The 19,580-nt window shown below is 38.5% G+C and overlaps 1 protein-coding gene across 3 annotated transcripts in view; it reads right to left on the reverse strand.

Moving 5' to 3' along the window:
- plppr5b (phospholipid phosphatase related 5b) overlaps positions 1-19,580 on the reverse strand; it is a 73,907-nt gene that overhangs the window by 35,453 nt on the left and 18,874 nt on the right. For all 3 annotated transcript variants that reach the window (XM_047156714.2, XM_017473751.3, XM_047156719.2), the window contains exons 3-4: positions 18,151-18,339; positions 3,213-3,345 (exon numbers count right to left, since the gene is read on the reverse strand). In XM_047156714.2, coding sequence (XP_047012670.1) covers positions 3,213-3,345; positions 18,151-18,339 — 322 coding nt within the window. The remainder of the gene's footprint in view (positions 1-3,212; positions 3,346-18,150; positions 18,340-19,580) is intronic.

A 19,580-nucleotide genomic window follows, 5' to 3' on the forward strand; every position in this document is an offset into this window, starting at 1 on the left:
GTGTACCTCAGCAGAAATCGAGATTCATCAGACCAAACTACGTTTTTCCAGTCTGCAACTGTCCAGTTTTGATGAGTCTGTGCACACTGCAGCCTCAGCGTTCTGTTCTTGGCTGACAGAAGTAGAGCCAGACACGGTCTTTTGCTGTTGTAGCCTTTTGTTTTCTGTCAGGTTGAACCAGTCTGGCCATTCTCAATTAACCTCTCTCCTTAACACGGTGTTTCCGTCTGCAGAACTACTGCTCACTGGATATTTTTCCTTTATTGCATCATTCTGTGTAAACTCTAGAGACTCTAGAGACATGAAAATCCCAAGAGCTCAGCAGTTATAGGAATACTCAAACTAGCCCCTCTGGCACCATCATGCCACGGTCAAAATCACTGAGATCATATTTTTTAGATAACTGCATGAATGAGAAGGTGAACAGGTGTTCCTCGCTGAGCGCATATTTTTATACCAGTGTATGATGAGTTTTTAAAAAACCTAAAGTATACTAAAAATGTATGTTTATATATGACTAAATATGTAGGACGTTGTAAATTTCCCTGCTGTTAACTTAGTTTCAGTATAGGGTTTGTGGAATAGGAAAAAGTCTGAATAATGCATTGCCTCACAACATTCTTTGAAGCATTTGTCAAATGCTCATTCTTTCCACGGTTCTCTCTATTTTTCTCTTGAATATAAACTTACAAGGAACTTCTCCCTGTCAGAGTTGACAGGAGAATGGAGGAGGATAAACAGTGAAAGCACAGGCAGAGTTGGTTTGAACATGTCATGACCTAGAGCCATTTTCTAAATTTAATTTCTCCTAGAAAACAGCGGCATGTGAGTCATTATGTAAATAAGATGCGTGACTGTAGGTCAGGAGCTGAAATTGCCACTGCCGCAAAGTACCACAGCTTTACTACCTGAACTACAGAATAAGCAATTTATTAAAGCCAAATCAACCAACAAATAAAATATTAAAGAACCATGCCTACTGTTTCATTCAAAGGATGAAAAAAAGAAAGAAATTCCCTATGGAGAAAGAATGGACAAATAGTGAGAGCGAGCCACTGGCAATGTCTTATTGAAAGGTTAAATATAATAAGCAGCACACCACCACAGAAAGCACCGCACTGCCTGGAGGTCCTCCCAGAGTTAAAGAGTATAACAGTGCAGACACTATAGGTTGTTTTCAGAATTCAGCTTTGCACATTTAGTGAGGATTTAATGCCAAAATTGCACACATTACTATCCCAATCTCATACGTAACTCCAGACTTAAGTGTTTTTCAGAAGTTATACGAGAGTTGCACATGCAGGGTGGAGTTTGACTAAAACAGAGGCATATCTCATGCACAATTCTGACTTTGAAAATCTTTCCTGCTATATCAGCTCAAGCAAGGAGCAGTATCAAGTTCACCACTGCTGTTTGATATGTAACCACAACATCCCACTCAAATTCATGTTTTAGGTGGAAATGCACTTAAAGGAACTATGGCAAGCAATATGATGCCAATTTTACATAAATAAATATGATAAAATTCCTGAATTAACAGTATCATCCTTTTAAAGTCCATCCATCCATCTTCTACCGCTTACTCCTTTTCAGGGTCACAGGGAACCTATCCCAGGGAGCATCAGGCACAGGGCAGGGTACACCCTGGACAGGGTGCCAGTCCATTGCAGGGCACAATCACATACACACTCATTCATACACTACGGACACTCTGAACATGCCAATCAGCCTACTATGCATGTCTTTGGACTGGGGGAGGAAACCGGAGTACCCGGGGGGACTCGAACCACGGACCCTGGAGGTGTGAGGCAAACGTGCTAACCACTAAGCCACCATGCGCCCCCCTTTTAAAGTCAACAGTTCTTTTTTTTGCACAGAGGACATCGGAGGACATAGCACATTGAATCAGATACAATGCTTATTTTGAGGCACATTTTTATGGACAAAGATCTTTATTAACTTGTGAGTTGTATATGTAGCCAATGAATGCTTGGTCAGCTTATCCTTCAAAACATCTAGATGTTTTCTTTACAGGACAGCCCATCAAATTAACAAATATCATTATTTTAATAATTCAACAACTCAAAATAGCTCATTATAAGCATGATAAAATAAAATATATCCAATGCACACATTAACATTTCATGACCTCAATTTAATATATTGTATTCCATCATATCCCATCCCAAGTTGTACCCACAAGTAACGGTCATCACACAATATATATATTTTTAAAAAGCTAGATAATTATGAGTTGCTGGATCAAGTGCTATTTTATAAGCTGGAAACCATATTGTTAAATGAAACAAGTGATTAATGTGATGACTCAAACTAGGACAATTCATGAAGCAATATATTGGCAACATATTAGACTCTAATTAGATTTTTATTTGAACATTTGCAATCTTCTTAATCACATATTATTTATTAGTCTTACTCATTTTTCACTTTTAAAATTTCTCTTGCTTTTATGTTACATTGTATTGCATCTTATACCAAAGGGAAAAAAAACACTAGTTCCTTCTTCAAACTGCATTTTCTATCCCTGGTTTATTTTTGGCTTAAAGGCAAATGCTTGTGATTAAAGGTGAGAGGTCTAGCTGCTATTGGGGGGTGGGGGGGTGGGGGGGGGTTGGCATCTCGTATGCACCTACTCAGGAAAAATCTGGCAACCTAAGACTACATGCAGGTGATTTGCATCTTCTGACTAGTCCATGCAGACAACTGACTTAAGTACCTGTGTAAACAAACTCTGAATACACACAGATTTCCCCACATTAATATTGATGTAACATTTGTACTTGAGTTGCTGACTTAAGCCACCAACTCTGAACATGGCCCTATAAGTAATAATTAAGATTTCTTTAAACACTTCTATGAGCAAAAACCCGAATTGTTTAACAAGCAATAACAAGCGATGCAGTTGTGGTGGTGAAGTCACATGGAAGATAATATGGGGTGAGTGCAGATGGGAGCTTGTTTATGTACACAAAGATTTTAAAGTGGGACCAGACTAGTAATTCCTTTCACTACTTTATTCTTATTCTTGTAGACATAAAGAAAGATATGAACACATGAAAGAGAATCATATGTATCCTGCGCTTTCACTGGTTACCTAGACCCAGTGATAGATTGGCTTAAAAACAATATATTAGGTTTTGTTTTGTTTTTTCAAGAAAATGATGATGCCAAAATTATGATTTAGTACATACCCAAAAAACGGCAAGTCCTGCGTACCAGAGGGTTGAGGTAACAACAGTCCCCAGTTGCAATAGTCTTCTTTCGACTATCCAGATCTTTTGATGTATATTGCATCAGGAACAGCACAGCTTCTGTAACTGTTATCTGACATCACAAAGAGGGAGAGGAAAAAAACAAGGGAGAGAGAGATTTAAAAAAAGAGGAAGATTAACAACACATTCATTGCTAATGGTTATAAAATGAAGTTGATGTTTCACAGTCTAAAGTCAGCAGGCGCAGCTCCTGTATAAAAGCATCATAATTCAACAGGAAGTATGGCCAGTCACCTAAACAAGCTCCATCTGCAAGCCACCTGCTGAATACACTGCACCATATTGAGAGAGATGAACTCAGCTTATGCAGTCAGTTTATATCACTGAGGAGTAAGGAGAAGGAACATGTACGTCCACTCCTGACAGACGAAAGGCCAAGGCCTATTTTGCTCATACAGTCAGTTATCTGGAGGGCTTCCAGGGAACAAATAGCTGGGATGTACAACGTTACATACAGTGGTACAACAAACAAGAGATGGCATTGGCCACTATTGTGTGAAATTCTATAATTGTCTAAAAGTATTTGCAGTTGCTAGTGGAAACCAGGGTGGAATAAAGCACAGAATACAGTTTCAAACAGGCCATGTCAGTTGGATTTCATAGATAGCTCCAAAGCCAAGCTTCTTTACAGTCAGGTCTAGAGACATCCACTTATGGATTTTGCAGATGATACAAATCGCCATTAAGGAAATTACTGTGCTTTGTTGTGCCATTGTCCATAAAAGCATTTGTACAACATAAAATGTTACTGCTTGCTTTGCCCACTATTTCTTTTGTATCATTAGTGAAAGGGCACTGAAGTCTAATGGGTATCTATAACATACTTTCATGAGAATGAGACACAGTTTAATGTTGAAGATGACATTGTTGAGCACAGGTACAGGATGTCATCTGGGCACCTACTATAATCAGTATCTGTCCTTATCAACGGACTTATCCTGACAGTAGCAATACATGATCTAATGAACAAAAGCTTTGCATAAGCAATTCAGCCATTCATCTTTAGTAACAGCTTTATCCTGGTCAGGGTCATAGTAGATCTGGAGAGAAAAAAGGGCACAAGGCAGGAATGAACCTTCCTTTGCAGTGTACTATGTTCAAACACAATCACATCTAGGGGCAATTTAGAGTAGCCAATCCACGTATTTGCCTGGTTTTGGGAGGAAACTAAAGAGCCATGAGGAAACCTAAACAAACACAGGGAGAGCATGTGAAACTCTACACAGACAAGCTCAGGACTGAACCTTAGACTCTGAAGCTTTAAGGCGGCAACACTACCCACCACCAAATTCAAATCAAATCTGACAAAGGTGACATTTATTAAATCTAATCAAATAGTAATAATTTAGGAACAGTGCCTTTATAAACACAGATACAAAAAAAAAGAAAGAAAAAGTATAACGGTACAATAAGTGATGAAAATATATTCAAGTTAGAAGACAGATTACAGGACCATGAAAAGAATGTCACTGCTTGTTAACATCTCAGTCTCTCAGGCCACAGGGCACTGACCGCTATGCTCCTGACACACAGGACCACACAACAGCAGCTCTGGTGCTCTCCAGTATCCACTCCAGGGTGATTCATGCAGCTCAAATTTGAACAGCTCACCTCCAATGAGCTCTAAAAGACTCCAGGTGCAAGTCAAAAACTGTTCTTCCAAAGCCAGGAGATATACATGGACAAGGATGAGTTCAGACGCTCCAACCAACAGACTGCAAAAAAAAACCACACTGAATCACACTGTCTTGAAATCAAATAATACTGTGACCAACACTACATTGCAGGATCCTTAACTAACTATAAGCACATACAGTTACAGAAAAATGCGTTTATGAAAGGTGTCAAGTGAGCAGCAAGCAAGGTTTTATAGGCTTAGGCTACAATTTATCGACTATGATTTGTTTTACCCCTGCTTACATGTTCAATGCAAATGATGCAAAACAATTATTAGCAAACGCACACGCAATATAACCAGACTGCATCGAAGCTGTCTCATATATCCTATTTTATTGACCAAAATGCACCTCACTTTTTCTTTTTCTTTTTATCTCTTCCACTGTTTTCGACAGGGTGAGGAGTTCAGCTAGAGCAGACAATCCACAGGGATGAGCATACCTCCAGCATAAGTCTTCTTTCATCATAGAGCTGAACCCGCTGACCCCTTTCTTCAAACATTATAACCAACCAAGGCCTTGCTATATAATGGATAATGGGTGTAACACATACTTTCGGCATCCAGCACTACACACCTAGGTTAACAAGAAATTTTTGCCATCCTGCAGAAAATGTGTTATTCTACATGTGAAGTGACAACCATGATTAGGTTCTCCTACTTCATCTTCCTCAACATAAGAGTGAAGGACAGAAGCCTTGCTCAGTCTCCTACTGGCTGATACATGTTTTTAGAGTATGCTCCACCAAACGTCAAAACCTGGAAAACTTTTTAATAGACACATTTTTTACATGTCTGAACTAGGGCTGCAACTAACGGTTATATCCATAATCGAATAGTTGATTATTTATTCAATTATTCGGGGGGCAAACTTTCAGTACTATTTTTTTCGTTTATTTAAAATAATATCAACAAACTGAGTGTTACAAATATAAACTTCAGACTAAAACTTTAAACTGTTTGTCCAATTATATAAGACTGAAAGGAACCCAATACACACACACACACCAGAATATATATTATTCATTTAGGACTGTAGTTTAATTCAGTGCTTTTTGTGCATCAATAAAAAATAATGCATAAAGACTTGTATATAACATACTTGCGCTACACTGTACATCGCCGTGTCTACACTGCGATTGAGGAGCAAAGCGGCCTTGTTACTAACAGATCACTTCTGTTCTAATAAACAACAGAATTTACACTGCAAGTGCACAAATAAGGCATTTAATGACAATAAACTAGAATTAAACTAAATCTTTTAAGCAACTTGCACCAGTTTCCCCAAGCCCTTGCACACAGTGGAGCATTTTGGATATAAACAGTTTGTGCTCATGCATCACTGTTGTGCTTCAGTGCTACACGAGCTCCACTTTGTAACATTTGCAGGTTACAGTCTTCTTCATTGTGTTTAATATAAAATGCACCCCTGCCTTAAAGGACTTGGAGGTCGCACACTTTCTTCCTCAGTCACTTGATAATTACATCTCCGTCTGATGGTGACTGAGGACATGTTGAGCATATAAGGTAACATTGACAAACAGTAAACTGGAGAACGTAATTTTAGTTGACTCTGGTTATCTGCTAAAGCTAGCGGCATCACATTACGCACGTAATGTGACGTCATCTGCCATCGTCTGGGAAACACTTATACTTCCGGTTAGGGAAAAAAAAATGCTCCAGTTCCATTTGAGATGATATTATCTTTCTAAAATTCATAGACTAGACAGTAGAATACATAGTGCATAGTGTAAGTTTATAGTACGTAATTTGGGACATAGCTTTAGTATTTACTCTCTGATGTGTGTTTTCGGAACAGAAGTAATGTAGTGAGTAAATGTACCGCGCACAGACTAACTAATCGATAATGAGATTCGTTGACAACAATTTTCATAATCGATTTTATCCATTAGTTAGTTGACACAGTCGTGCATGTCGTCTATGAACTCAATAGTAACATGTTTTTAATTGATTTACACAGACCTAGAGCAGCAGAAATGTTATATTGTACACTGTGTGATACAGATACAAATAGTACATCATGAACAATAGGCATTTAACACTGGATGACAAATTGGTAGTCCAAAACAACTAAACTATAACATCAAAAAGCAAGGTAGACTCCCCGCGTCACTATGAGACTCTTCAAGTTTCACTTATGCTTGCTTGATTTTAACTGGCTTTTCGTTAAATAATACAGAGGGCAGTGATGAGGGAACAGCACCAGGGCCAACATTTAGAAAACCTTTAGTCTCCTCTCTAGGAAGCATCCAAAAATGGCTTTCAAAATGGCCCGTTGTGACAGATACAACCAATTAAAAGACTGAATGGATCAGAAAACAAAAAAGAACAGACTACATGAAGAATGCAAGGCATATGAAAAGACTACAATGACAAAACACACACTATCCTGGCTATGTTCAAAAAGTTCATTTAGTGCAGTTTGTTTTCCCAGACACAAAGTCGGGCTAACAGAAAGTGTACTTGGACTACCTGATATGAGAAGCTGTTAACCCAGCAGACTACTATATTCATCTCCAATTTGTCCACCCCAAGTTAAGACTTGATTGACTTGTAGTACAACGGCAACAGAAAAAAATTAAAATAAAGCTGAAGAGAGGAGTATTAATGAAATGCAATACTGGGACACAAGCTACCACATACATTACTTCACATTATACTTTTACTTACGAAAGCTCATTAACAGATACAAGCATTTTAATGAGTCTCTAACATGGAACTAAGTCCAAATCCTCATGACTGAGACTAAGACTCAATCACGTCGTCTGATGGCAGCCTTTATTGAACAGCTTTTAGAACCAGTTTCTGCTTGGAACTTTTTTTTAGGGTTTTTTTTTTTGTTAATTGTTAACATTATTGTCCACGCAATACTGACAGCAGTAGGCCTGCCAATTATTAAATAATCACGTAATCATAATTGTTTCAGTTGATCACAATGATCAAAGTGATCATGAGTCAGTATATGAAAACAACAATTCCTTTCATGTTTTCCTATAAATACATGCACTGACCAAACACAATGTTCATTCTTAATGAATTTCTTCATTTAATTATATTTTAATCATTATTTTTAGTCGAATGTTTCAATGTACAAGGTGTCCAAAAATTATCTTTACAACTTTTATCCAATATAAAATTCAACTAGGAATACTGGGATTGTCACATTTTATAGAGAAACACATTAAGACTTTCTGAATACCAAGTTTTGACACCACAACACTGGGGCATGATTGTCCATGAGTCTCTGAATAACACGTTTCCAAATTGGTAGAGGCGCCATTCTTTGGTCAGCTAGATTGTCCGACATCACATCGCACCCTGCGATTTCCTTCTTTGAGAATTTGTCAAAGATTTTGTGTACAACACTTAGGTGACAGATATTGATGAACTGAAGGCAAGAATCAGAGCTGCTATTGAAAACATACATGACAACATTTACATTATTGCCTGGATTAGAAAACACAGCAACTATTGCGTATCACGAATGCTGCTAACATTGAATGTTACTTTAAGAGGAAACAAAAAAAAAAAACTTTGGGATCTGTGTGTCTAAATGTCCTTGAATGGTAATTCTGTGTGTGTTAGTAAATATTTAATTTAGCATGTTGTAAAAATAAATAAATAAATAAATAAATAAATAAGACACACTGTATTAGCTATTTTTGCCATGTTTCTATGATTTGTAATATTTAGTCACTCTAACAAATGTTTTAGATGATCAGATTTACTACATTAATGCACACTGATGCATTTACATATCTTTTGCTACAGTATGGTACATTGTTTCTTATTATTTGTGCTAAGTCTCCTCTTTTACAGTCAGAATACAGACAAAAATTATTTTGTCTATTCTCTAATGGTTTTGGTATTGATAAATGACTGTCCATGTGTATTACTTCTACTCTTATGATTATAATAGTGTCAAGTGAAACAGAAAAAAATAGCAAATTACAATTCTTTGTATGACAATCAGTCAAAATTCCACAGTTGTGACGTGCTTATTCAGTAGCCTGCAATATTGCAAATGAGCACTTGAACAAACGAAAAGACATTGTTTTTATGGTGTTCTGTGATCACTCTGAAAAATCTTAGAGCTTCCAGATACAGAGGGCTTCTGTGGGTGTTTTGGTGAGAAACAAAAAAAATAGGCAATCCATTTTGGACAAATGACTGCAGAGCAATCTTTATTCATGAAAAAACACAGCATCACCATATAGCTCTATTATATTGCAAAGCACATTGCAATATACATTTGAAAGTAAGGCCAATTCTTTTGCTTTTATTATAAACTGAACACATTTATGAGATATGAGATTAATATGAGGCGATAGCCACAGCCGTGCCTTCGTCAGTTGATGTTCATGGACGTCTACTTCTCAGTTGGTCCGCAACACTTCCACTCTTTTTGTTAATAAGTTTGAATTTGTTAATAAGTTTGGCAACAGTGTTGTGTGTGTGATGTGTTTGTCATGTTTCCTGTTAAAGTCCATCCACTTCCCGATCCAACCATGAGAATGATTTCAATACGTTCTTATTTTGTCAAAGGCATTCTTAAAGGCTATCTGAAAAATATATTATATAATATGAACTAAGTATAAAAATGTTGGAAGACATTTTGCTAAAAAAAAATAATAATAAAAAATATTTTAAAAAAGGTGTTAATTTCCCCTATATATGGAGTAGGGATGCAACTAATGATTATTTTGATAATCGATTAATCTGTCCACTGTTTCTTCGATTAATCAATTAGTTGGATTAAAAGGCCAGTTTTTATTTTCTGTTTGTTTGTTTGTTTTTTAAACGTGTTATTTCACATTCTGCCCAATGTTGTCCTTCAAACATTGTGCAAATTGAAGGCTATGAAAAAGGTATTAAATCTATCTATATGTGCTATGCTATACATTGTGCAAAGGATTTTTAAAAATATTAATATTAATATTTTGAAAACAAAAAAAATCTGATTGTCCACAAGCTTTAAAGCAGAAGTTAAATCACTATATTAAAAATGCTAAAAAAAAGTTTCTATTTTTAATATTCTGCAGTAACACACATTCACTCATCTGAACACAGTAACGTTACTTTATTCTGTAAATGTACGACACTTCTTACATTTCTTTACAATTCCATGTTCTAACCGCATTACAGTTACTGCTCTCATAAAAAACACCATTACTTTTGTTTCTGAATATATCATCAAACAACATATTTGATCAAAATGAATATTTCAGTCAGATTTATTGCGCTTCCTTTCTGTTGCACTGTTTGATTGACGCGCATGCGTGGACTCGCGCTCATTCAGTGAAGTCTAATGGAGACTCGCTCGCTGTCGGGACGAGACTTTATGTAAAATGGAAATACTAGTGTGAATTTCTAACATTTACAGATAAGGATGTAAAGGTAAAAATCTCAAACACATTAAACAGCACACGCATCTGTCGCAGTATCTGACACGACAAGCCACGTTAATACACTTACAAGTTTGTTTGAAGCGCTTAATATAAAACATTCTCATGTTTTAGACAACCTGGATCGTGCACTTTTCCCCCAGCAGCTCACTCTGTGACCTCCGCCTTTCCAGATGTGTTTTATTCATAGACGTGCATTTTTCACCATAGTGAAATGACGTCACTGACGGGGGATTTTCCACAGTGACATCACAGACCCAACTAATCCATAATAAAATTTGTTGTAGATTATTTAAATTATCGATTATTATCGATTTTATCGATTGGTTGTTGCAGCCCTAGTATGGAGTCTTTTGGGACACCATGTACTCCATTTTAAAGTTTGTTTATCTAAATATTATTATGCTAGCAGTTTCAGCCCCCTGCTTCCTGCTCCCTTTACTATGTCTTTGTGATAAACAAAGGCGGAGAGAGTGTCATTAAAAATAAATAGCTGTAGACCACTGACTGAGACAGCTCTGTTGGAGTTACCTAAAAGATACAGCTAGCCTTAACATAAAGCCCTTAAACCTATTTTATATTCACCTCAACTCTAAATTACTCGTACATATCATCATTTATTACACATACATGCTCATCATTTATATGCCTCATTTATGTCTACTGCACTACCAATTAAGCGCAGAACACAGTGATTACTCACAGTTCTTTGCTTACAGTATACTCTCCTGGCCCACTAATGCCAGTTATTCATACCATGAGGCTGCAGCCAGAAAAGGCACTGCAGCACACACACGAAGAGCAATTAGGACCTGAGAGCTGAGCCGAGGTGTGTCAATCTGTCAGTGTGGCTGATCTCAGGTGCAAACAGACACTGCATTCTCAGAAGCTAATGAAGAGAAAGTCACACACTGGATTCCATTTCCAATGAGCACGGAGTTCACTGAGTATTGCTATGAAACATGTTTGCACTGTATGTGCTACATACCGAGCTCATCAATCAGGCTGACCTAGATGCACTTTTCACTTTGTTCTGTATGAACAAAACTTTTAAATCTTTTGAAGGGAGGAACACAACCTTTACACTCTTCAAAAAAATTAAGCCAACTGCACACATTAATGCTGCTCTGGGCAGCTCTTCTCTGATTACTTTTTTAGAGGACAATGGGATAATATTTCATTCGCCCTCAAACCACTGAGAGCACTGAAATACTAATCCTGAGAGTGTGATGTTCCCAAAAAAAAAAAAATAAATAAATAAATAAATAAATAAATAAATAAAAGGGGTGATGTGCATAAGGTCATAAATAAATTAAGCCAAATGAAATGGAACAGTAACGAATTTAAGCATAAGACTCTAGCTAGTATAATCACTGTAAATTAAATGTACAGATTAATTAACTGTAGTAAATAATCAAGGCTTATTGAACAATGTAACATGTCTGCCAAGCATCCTCATTATAGGGTTCCAAGTTTTTCCTTCAAATCTAACACTAAGAAATTATGATTTTCATACATTTTCCTGGAGTTTAGAGTAGTAGCAGTGCAGTCATTAATATTTATACTGCATAATATGCCTCCCATCCTTCAGGCTGTGAAACTGTTTATTTTCAGCTCAACTTTATGTATGCATGCATGAGCAGCAGCTCATATGATGCCACATGTAAAACTGGGAAACAACAAATAAGACAGAATAGAGCAGAGTAGAACAAACTCAAAACAAGTTGTTTCCTATGCCAAAGCTAACAAAAGATTGCAAGTGAACAGAGTTTCTAATTCGTAGACCCTTGTGAAACATTCCTAGAAAATCTACGCACAGACTGACCTGAGCAAAAAACATACACGATAGAACTTCTCCAGAGCCGTTTTATCTGCAAGACCAAATGAATTTCTTTAGTATGTCAGATGCCAGATTGCCCTAGTTTCTTGAAAACTCAGAATGCACCTCACCAAATTATCATGTTATCTGTCTGCCCTGTTTGGTACTTTAAGGAGATGCACCTGCTCAAACATTCATAATTCAAAGCCTTCTTTTAAACTTTCCCAAAAGTACAAAGATTTTCTAAACATAGCTCTAAACATTAGTGGTGCGCACAGATAAATTGGCTAAACAATGTCACCAAACCTGTACGAGACGTGATGATTCAGACAGACTAAGCCTCAATTTAAACTACAGTAATATAAGCGATGCAAGATTTATGACACAATCTGCACTTGTTTGCAACATTTCAGGCACTGGTTACAGCTACAAAATAAAATATTGTGTGCTGAGGCAATCGAGTATATAAAAAAAAAGATACAGGATATGTTTAGCAAAAGATGTCTTGCTCATACATAACATCGTTCTGAAAATGAATTATCTGGTTTGAAAGTGCATAATGCAGTGTTACTGCTATGCCAAGTCAGCAGAAGAAAATCTAAACTGATAAAGATGGCAAAATCACACCATACTTACATGACCGTGTACAGCAGTGTTACATATGGTTTCTATAATAACCTAGTAACTTACAGAGACTTGTATTAATCATAAACTGATGAATAAAACATATCTTCCTTCATATGGTGAAGGTTTCTGTGAGGAGTTTTTTTTTAAGGAGTATTGTGGAATATAGTGGAATATATAATAACCATATAATAATGGAATTCCACTCACTAAGCACTTTATTAGAAACACTATAATAATACTGAGTAGGACCTCCCTTTGTTTTCAAAACAGTCTCAATTCTTCATGGATTCTACAAGATGTCAGAAACATTCCTTTGAGATTCTGGTCTATGTTGGCATGATTGCATAACGCAATTCCGGTAGATTTTTTAGGTGCACTTTCATGATGCAAATCTCCCGTTCTATCACATCCCAAAGGTGTTTTATTGAATTCAGAAGATGGGTAAATTGTGGCCATGAAGGGATGCACATTGTCAGCAATAACACTCAAATAGATTGTGGCCTTCAAGCTTGGATTGATTGGTACTGATATTAATGGGCCCAAAGACTGCCAAGAAAACATTCCCCACACCACCTCCTGCAACTTGGACTGTTGAAACAAGGTAAATGGTCTGCACTTATATAACGCTTTTTTAACCTTAGTGGTTCTACAAAGTGCTTCACACTGTTACCCATTCAGGAGTTCGTCCGTCGATTTCGACGAAGACCGAAGTTTCCATTTCCACCTCCATTATGGAGAGCACAAACTGGGACTCGACTTGGAGTGAATTGGATTATAGTGAGGAAGACTTGCGCAGCATCGGCCAGGAATCGAACCGCCAACCATACGATTAGTGAACAACCCACTTTACCACCTGAGCCACAAGGAAGGTTGGATCCATGTATTCATGCTGTTGGCACCAAATTCTGACCTGACCATCTTAGCAGAAATCAAGATTGCGTTTTTCCAGTCTTCAACTGTCAAGTTGTGGTGAGTCTGTGCCCACTGCAGCCTCCGCTTTCTGTTCTTGGCTGACAGAAGTGGAACCTGATGTGGTCTTCTGCTGTTGTAGCCCATCCACCTCAAAGTTCGATGTGTTGTGCATTCTGAGATTCTTTTCTGCTCACCATAATTGTTCAGAGTGGACATCAGAGTTACTGTAGCCTTTCTGTCAGCTCAAAACAGTCTGGCATTTCTCTGTTTACCTCTCTCATCAGCGAGGCGTTTCTGTCACAGAACTGACGCTCACTGGACATTTTTTTTCTTTATTGCACCATTCTGAGTAAACTATAGAAACTGTTGCGTGTGAAAATCCCCGGAGATCAGCAGTTATAGAAATACCAAATTTGGGTTTGAGATCAAAATATGAATAGGAGACAACAGGTCAGAATTTCAGCTTTTATTTGCTGATATTTACATCTAGATGTGTTAAACAACTTAGAACATGGCTCCTTTTGTTTGAGCCCACACATTTTTAAGTGATCTAAAATATTGGTACATATGACTGACAAGTGTTTCTTGTTGCCCAGGTGTGCCTTGTTACATTGATTATTTAAACAATTAATAGTTCTGAATGTCTACTCTAGGTTTGAGCCCTGGGTTTTTGCATGTGAAGACTGCATGTGATGTTAAAAAGGATAAACCAACATGAAGACCAGAGAACTGTCTATGAGAGAAAAGCAAGCCATTCTGAAGCTGTGAAAAGAGGGAAAATCAATCAGAGGCATTGCTTGAACATTCGACATAACCAACACAACAATTAGGAATGTCCTGATAAAGAAAGAAACCACTGGTGTACTACAACCAGACATGGAACAGGTTGGTCAAGGAAAAAAATCAGTAGTTCATCACAAACATTGTTGTTTTGGGGTTTTTCTTCCCAGCTCTCACAGTCAGTGAGTGCAGTAGGGTAGTACGCGATTTCGGATGCAGCCAATGACTTACCTGCCATAGATAAACTGTGATTATGTTTAAAACTACATGTGAACTGATTCTTGATGCTATTACTCATCTCTAGCTGTTTCACTTTGAACCATATGAGTGATACATCAGCAGACACATCCTTCAATAAAAATACAAAAACATTTTTACATGCAAGAGCATGCGCCAGTAAAGATTCTGTTCTGCAGAGCTGCATTTCATCAAACAAAGCCACTGCTCAATGCACATATCAGATCGTGTAAAGCCCACACAAGTGTTCAAAGGAAGAAGTATTTCACAATGTACAAAATGATGTGCTCTATTACTAATTCAACTCTTAAGGGCAGACGAAGAAAGTGTGAAGAAATACTTCACAGACTGCCTAGTGCTTAAGGCATGACAATGTAGGTAGAAATTACAAGTTTAGTCACATAAATCATTTTTTATATTTTTGGATAAACTGAATGCATAACATGCCAACTCTTAAACTCTAAAATACATAAAAATGTATAAACACAGAAAGAATGTGTTCATTTTACTCTTTCGTATCCATTCAGCATTACCTGAAATTCAGCAACTTTAAAAGAAGGTTTAGGCTCCAACCACTAGACACACTACATGGCATCTGTCACTGAAAAGTTTGCCCTGCTATAAATATCATGTTATGTGTCATCATGACAAATGTCAGTTTTCTTTATACACTTACTGATGTGAGTAATTTCTTAAAATGCTGATAATCACTGGATTTATGATAGAGATTTTATACTGAAAAATGGCCTAAAAACGTGTCTGATGCTTTTTTTGGATTAAACAAATGTTATTCCAGCAAACTTTTCAGTAAAAGTCTTTTCTGGAGCATGTCTTCATGGGGAAATAATCATTTGAATTCTAACATCGTACAAAGACAACATCATTCATTTTAGAAAAAATGCATTTTGCAAAACGTTCTGGGCTAAGATCTATTGTGATATGTAATATATGTTTAAATAAATAAATAAATAGAAATAACCTGATGCACCGGTGTTGTCTTAAATTCCAACTACACCAAAAAAAAAAGACCAAGCATACCAAAACAGCTAATAAATACACAAAAACAAACAAAAAAAACAGTCATGGATCATCCAGGTAACGGCACACAGTATTAAGATTCAAGGGTGTGTAAACATTTGAACGGGGTAATTTTTTATAAATTCAGCTGTTATCTTGTCTTGTGGAGTATATGTAAACATCAGCTATGTGAAATAGCTTATTCAGCACAGGACTAAATAAACAACAACATGGGATTTTTATGGTCCCTCTTATTTTGTTAACAGTATTAAGATTTAGCAGATTCTGCAAGGGGTATGCAAACTTTTGGGCACAACTGTAGATGACAGGCAGTCATAAATACTCACAAGAAACATCAGAATAGGGGAAACTGTGATCTCAGTGACTTTGACCATGGCATGCCAGATGAGCCAGTTTGAGTATTTCAGAAACTGCTGATCTTCTGGGATTTTCACACACAACAGTCTCTAGAGTTTACACAGAATGGTACGAAAAACAAAAAACATCCTGTGAGCAGCTGTACTGAAACTCCTTGCTGATGAAAGAGGTAAGAGGACAATATCCAGACTGTTTGGAGCTGACAGGAAGTCTACAGAAATTCAAATAACCATGTTTTACAACTATGGTAAGCAGAAAAGCATCTTATAATGCACAGCATGTTGAACCCTGAGGCTAATGGGCGACAACAGCAGAAGACCACATGAAATTCTACTCCTGAGATCCAAGAACAGGAAACTGCGGTTATAGGAAGCAGTGAAACTGGACAGTTGAAGAGTGGAAAATCATCTTCTGCCTTTTCTCCGATCTTCAACTGACCAGGATCAGTGACGCTGTTCCCACTGTAGAATCAGATTCCTGTTCTTAGCTTGGCTGAGAGAAGCACAACTCCACGTGGTCTTCTGCTTTGTTATCCCATTCGCCTCGGGGTTTGACAGAATGCTGTGCATTCTGGTTATTTGTATTTCTGTAACCTTCCTGTCAGCTTAAATCATTCTGGCCTCTGACCTTTCTCATCAACAAGGCGGTTCCACCCGCAGATCTGCTGCTCACTGAAAGTTTTTTCTTTCTGTCGAAACGTCAAATCGTGTTCGTCTTGTTTATAGCCTACTTCCATTAAAAAGTAATAGAACATACCCCTGAGAGTCCGGTTTTCATTCATTTCTACTAAGTTTTACTTGACTCACACCCAAAGAATTGGTCAATCTTGGAGGTGAGCGTGTTTGTTCCCTCAACTAGCTTTTTCCCCCTGTATCATTCTATGTATACTCTAGAGACTGTTGTGTGTGAAAATCAGAGATCAGCAGTTTCAAAATGCTCAAATCAGCCCGTCTGGATTACAACAACCATGCCACAGTCAAAATCATTGAGATCACATTTTTCCCCATTGTGATATTTGATGTGAGCATTAACTGAAGCTCTTAACCTTCCATCCATCCATCTTCTGTACTGCTTATCCTACACAGGGTCACAGGAACCTGGAGTCTATCCCAGGAAACTCGGGGCATGACGAAGGGGACACCCTGGACGAGGGGCACAACTGCACTCATTCACACACCCATTTGAAACGGCAATCATCTTACAACGCATCTCTTTGGACTGAGGGAGGAAACCCCTGAAGCATGGGGACAACATGCAAACTCCACGCACACAGAGCAGAGGTGGGAACTGAACCCGCAACCCTGTAGGTGCGAGGCAAATGTGCTCACCACTAAACCACCGTGCCCCCTGTATATCTCATTATGACTATATACAATTTAAAAAATGGCTCAACCATACAACATGCACGATTGGCAGTTCTTTGGCATCCATGAGAAAGAATTCAACAAACTCAATTTTGGAAAGCAGGAACGTACATACAAGTTTCAGCCCATGACCTGAATGATGGAGACTGTGGTTATGATAAATATATAACCTTAACAACCACAGGATGTGTATCACTGACGCAGTATTTTAACCAAAAAATCTAGGGCTGGGATCTGAAATAATACTGCATGGATCTACATACTAGAAACTAGTAAGATAGAGTCCTGTGTACAGTAGTAGCCTACAGTATGCTATTTTGGATGTCTTCATTCATATTCCCATTGAGAAAGGTTTAAGGCATGGGGCACTATAACAGTACCTGCATGAAAGTTACACTAATACAAGGAATTGTTTAGAGGAAAAACTGTAACAAGTGATCCACTATCATATTCCATGTAGTTAAATGAGAAGGCGAATCACATAGTTTAATAGCTAGGGACTCCAAAACGCACAGGGATAAGACTATCGCATGCATCCATCTCCCAAAGCTGTGCGCTAGGGTCAGCGGTAAAGAAAATGAAGTGAGTTTGTGAACGTGTTAGAAGAGTATGTTGAACTCACCACGAGTGTGGGCACACCGGACACCACGGCGTAGAGCAGCGCGGGCGGGATGGCGCTCGCCTCTTCCGGTCCCAGGTACGGTTTCGTGTACGCGTTGTCGTAGCAGAAAAAGCCCTGCACATGCACGTTGAACGTGTCCGTGTACTCGAAGTAGTAGGCCAGCATCACCGTCCCCGCCATGATCACCAGCTGAAAATAGAGCATGGTGGTTAAAGGTTGGCCTGAGAGCATTTACAGGTCCACAAGGCTGAGGCAGAAGATTGCGGGCGTATTCATTGCTCTCGGATCTCGGCTCGGTGTTTGCCCGTGTCCACACATCAGGCTGGAGTGCGGGTGTGAGCGCAGAGCCATTGCACTCCGCGGAGTCGAGCACGCGCTCTGTGCCAGGCTGTGAGCTTCGCACGCGCTGAGCGGAGGATGACGACGGAGAGTGACGTGAGTGCGGCGCCGCGCGTGTGCCTCACGCACTCAGCAACCTGTAAGCGCGAGCTGTTCTCATCAGTGATCAAACATCATACTTCTGCTTCTTGTCCCTACAGTTCAGATCTCACTGACGCACCGCTAATCCAGCGGTATCCAGCTGCGCTTTTAGAGGGAGAAAGTGTTGTGGCATACTGACTAAATCTTGCGCACAGCTGTCTGACTGATATACTACAGTAGAGCATGGGTTCTCAACCCTGGCCTTGGAGAACCCTTCTAATCTGCACATTTGAATGTTGGCCCTGCTTTAAAACACCCACTTAAACTCAGCATGGGCTGTTTAGTTGAATACTGAGAGCAGGAAAAACACTAAAATATGCGGGACATGGGGCACTCGTGGACCAGGGTTGTGCATTAAAGGATTGAGAACACCAAACTGTGTAAAGGTCCAGACACTAATGCACTACATTTTACAGCATTTAGCAGACACTCTTATCCAGAGCAACTTACATTTACACATCTGAGTGTTAAGGGCCCAACAGTAGCAGCTTGGTGGTGCTGGGGTTTGAACTCATAACCTTCAGCACAGTAGTCCAACACCTTACCCACTGAGCTACCACTGCCCATAGGGCACCAGAACCATAAGAACCATAAGAACTGGGATGTTTAAAAACATGACTTGAGCTTGCAATCATTTGGTTACATGTCTGAGGTGGCAATGTGACTGGGTCTAGTGATGCAGCACGTTTGAAAATGATTGCATTGTTTTTTAGATTCATTCATTCGTCTTCAGTAAACTGCTTTTTCCTGGTCAGCTTGCAGTTGGTCCGGAGCCTATCCTGGAAACACTGGGTAGGAGGCGGGGACACCCTGAATCAGATGTCAGTCTGTTGCACCATTTACCTTAAGTAAATGCTGAAGGTATACTGACAGTTGTGGAGTTGTAGTAGTGAGTATTTCGACTAAAGTAAGTTAACCTCTTGAACTTCTGGTTTATTCATTAATCATAA

The sequence above is a fragment of the Ictalurus punctatus genome, chromosome 1, assembly GCF_001660625.3.
Source record: "Ictalurus punctatus breed USDA103 chromosome 1, Coco_2.0, whole genome shotgun sequence".
In the NCBI taxonomy this organism is placed as follows: Eukaryota; Metazoa; Chordata; class Actinopteri; order Siluriformes; family Ictaluridae; genus Ictalurus; species Ictalurus punctatus.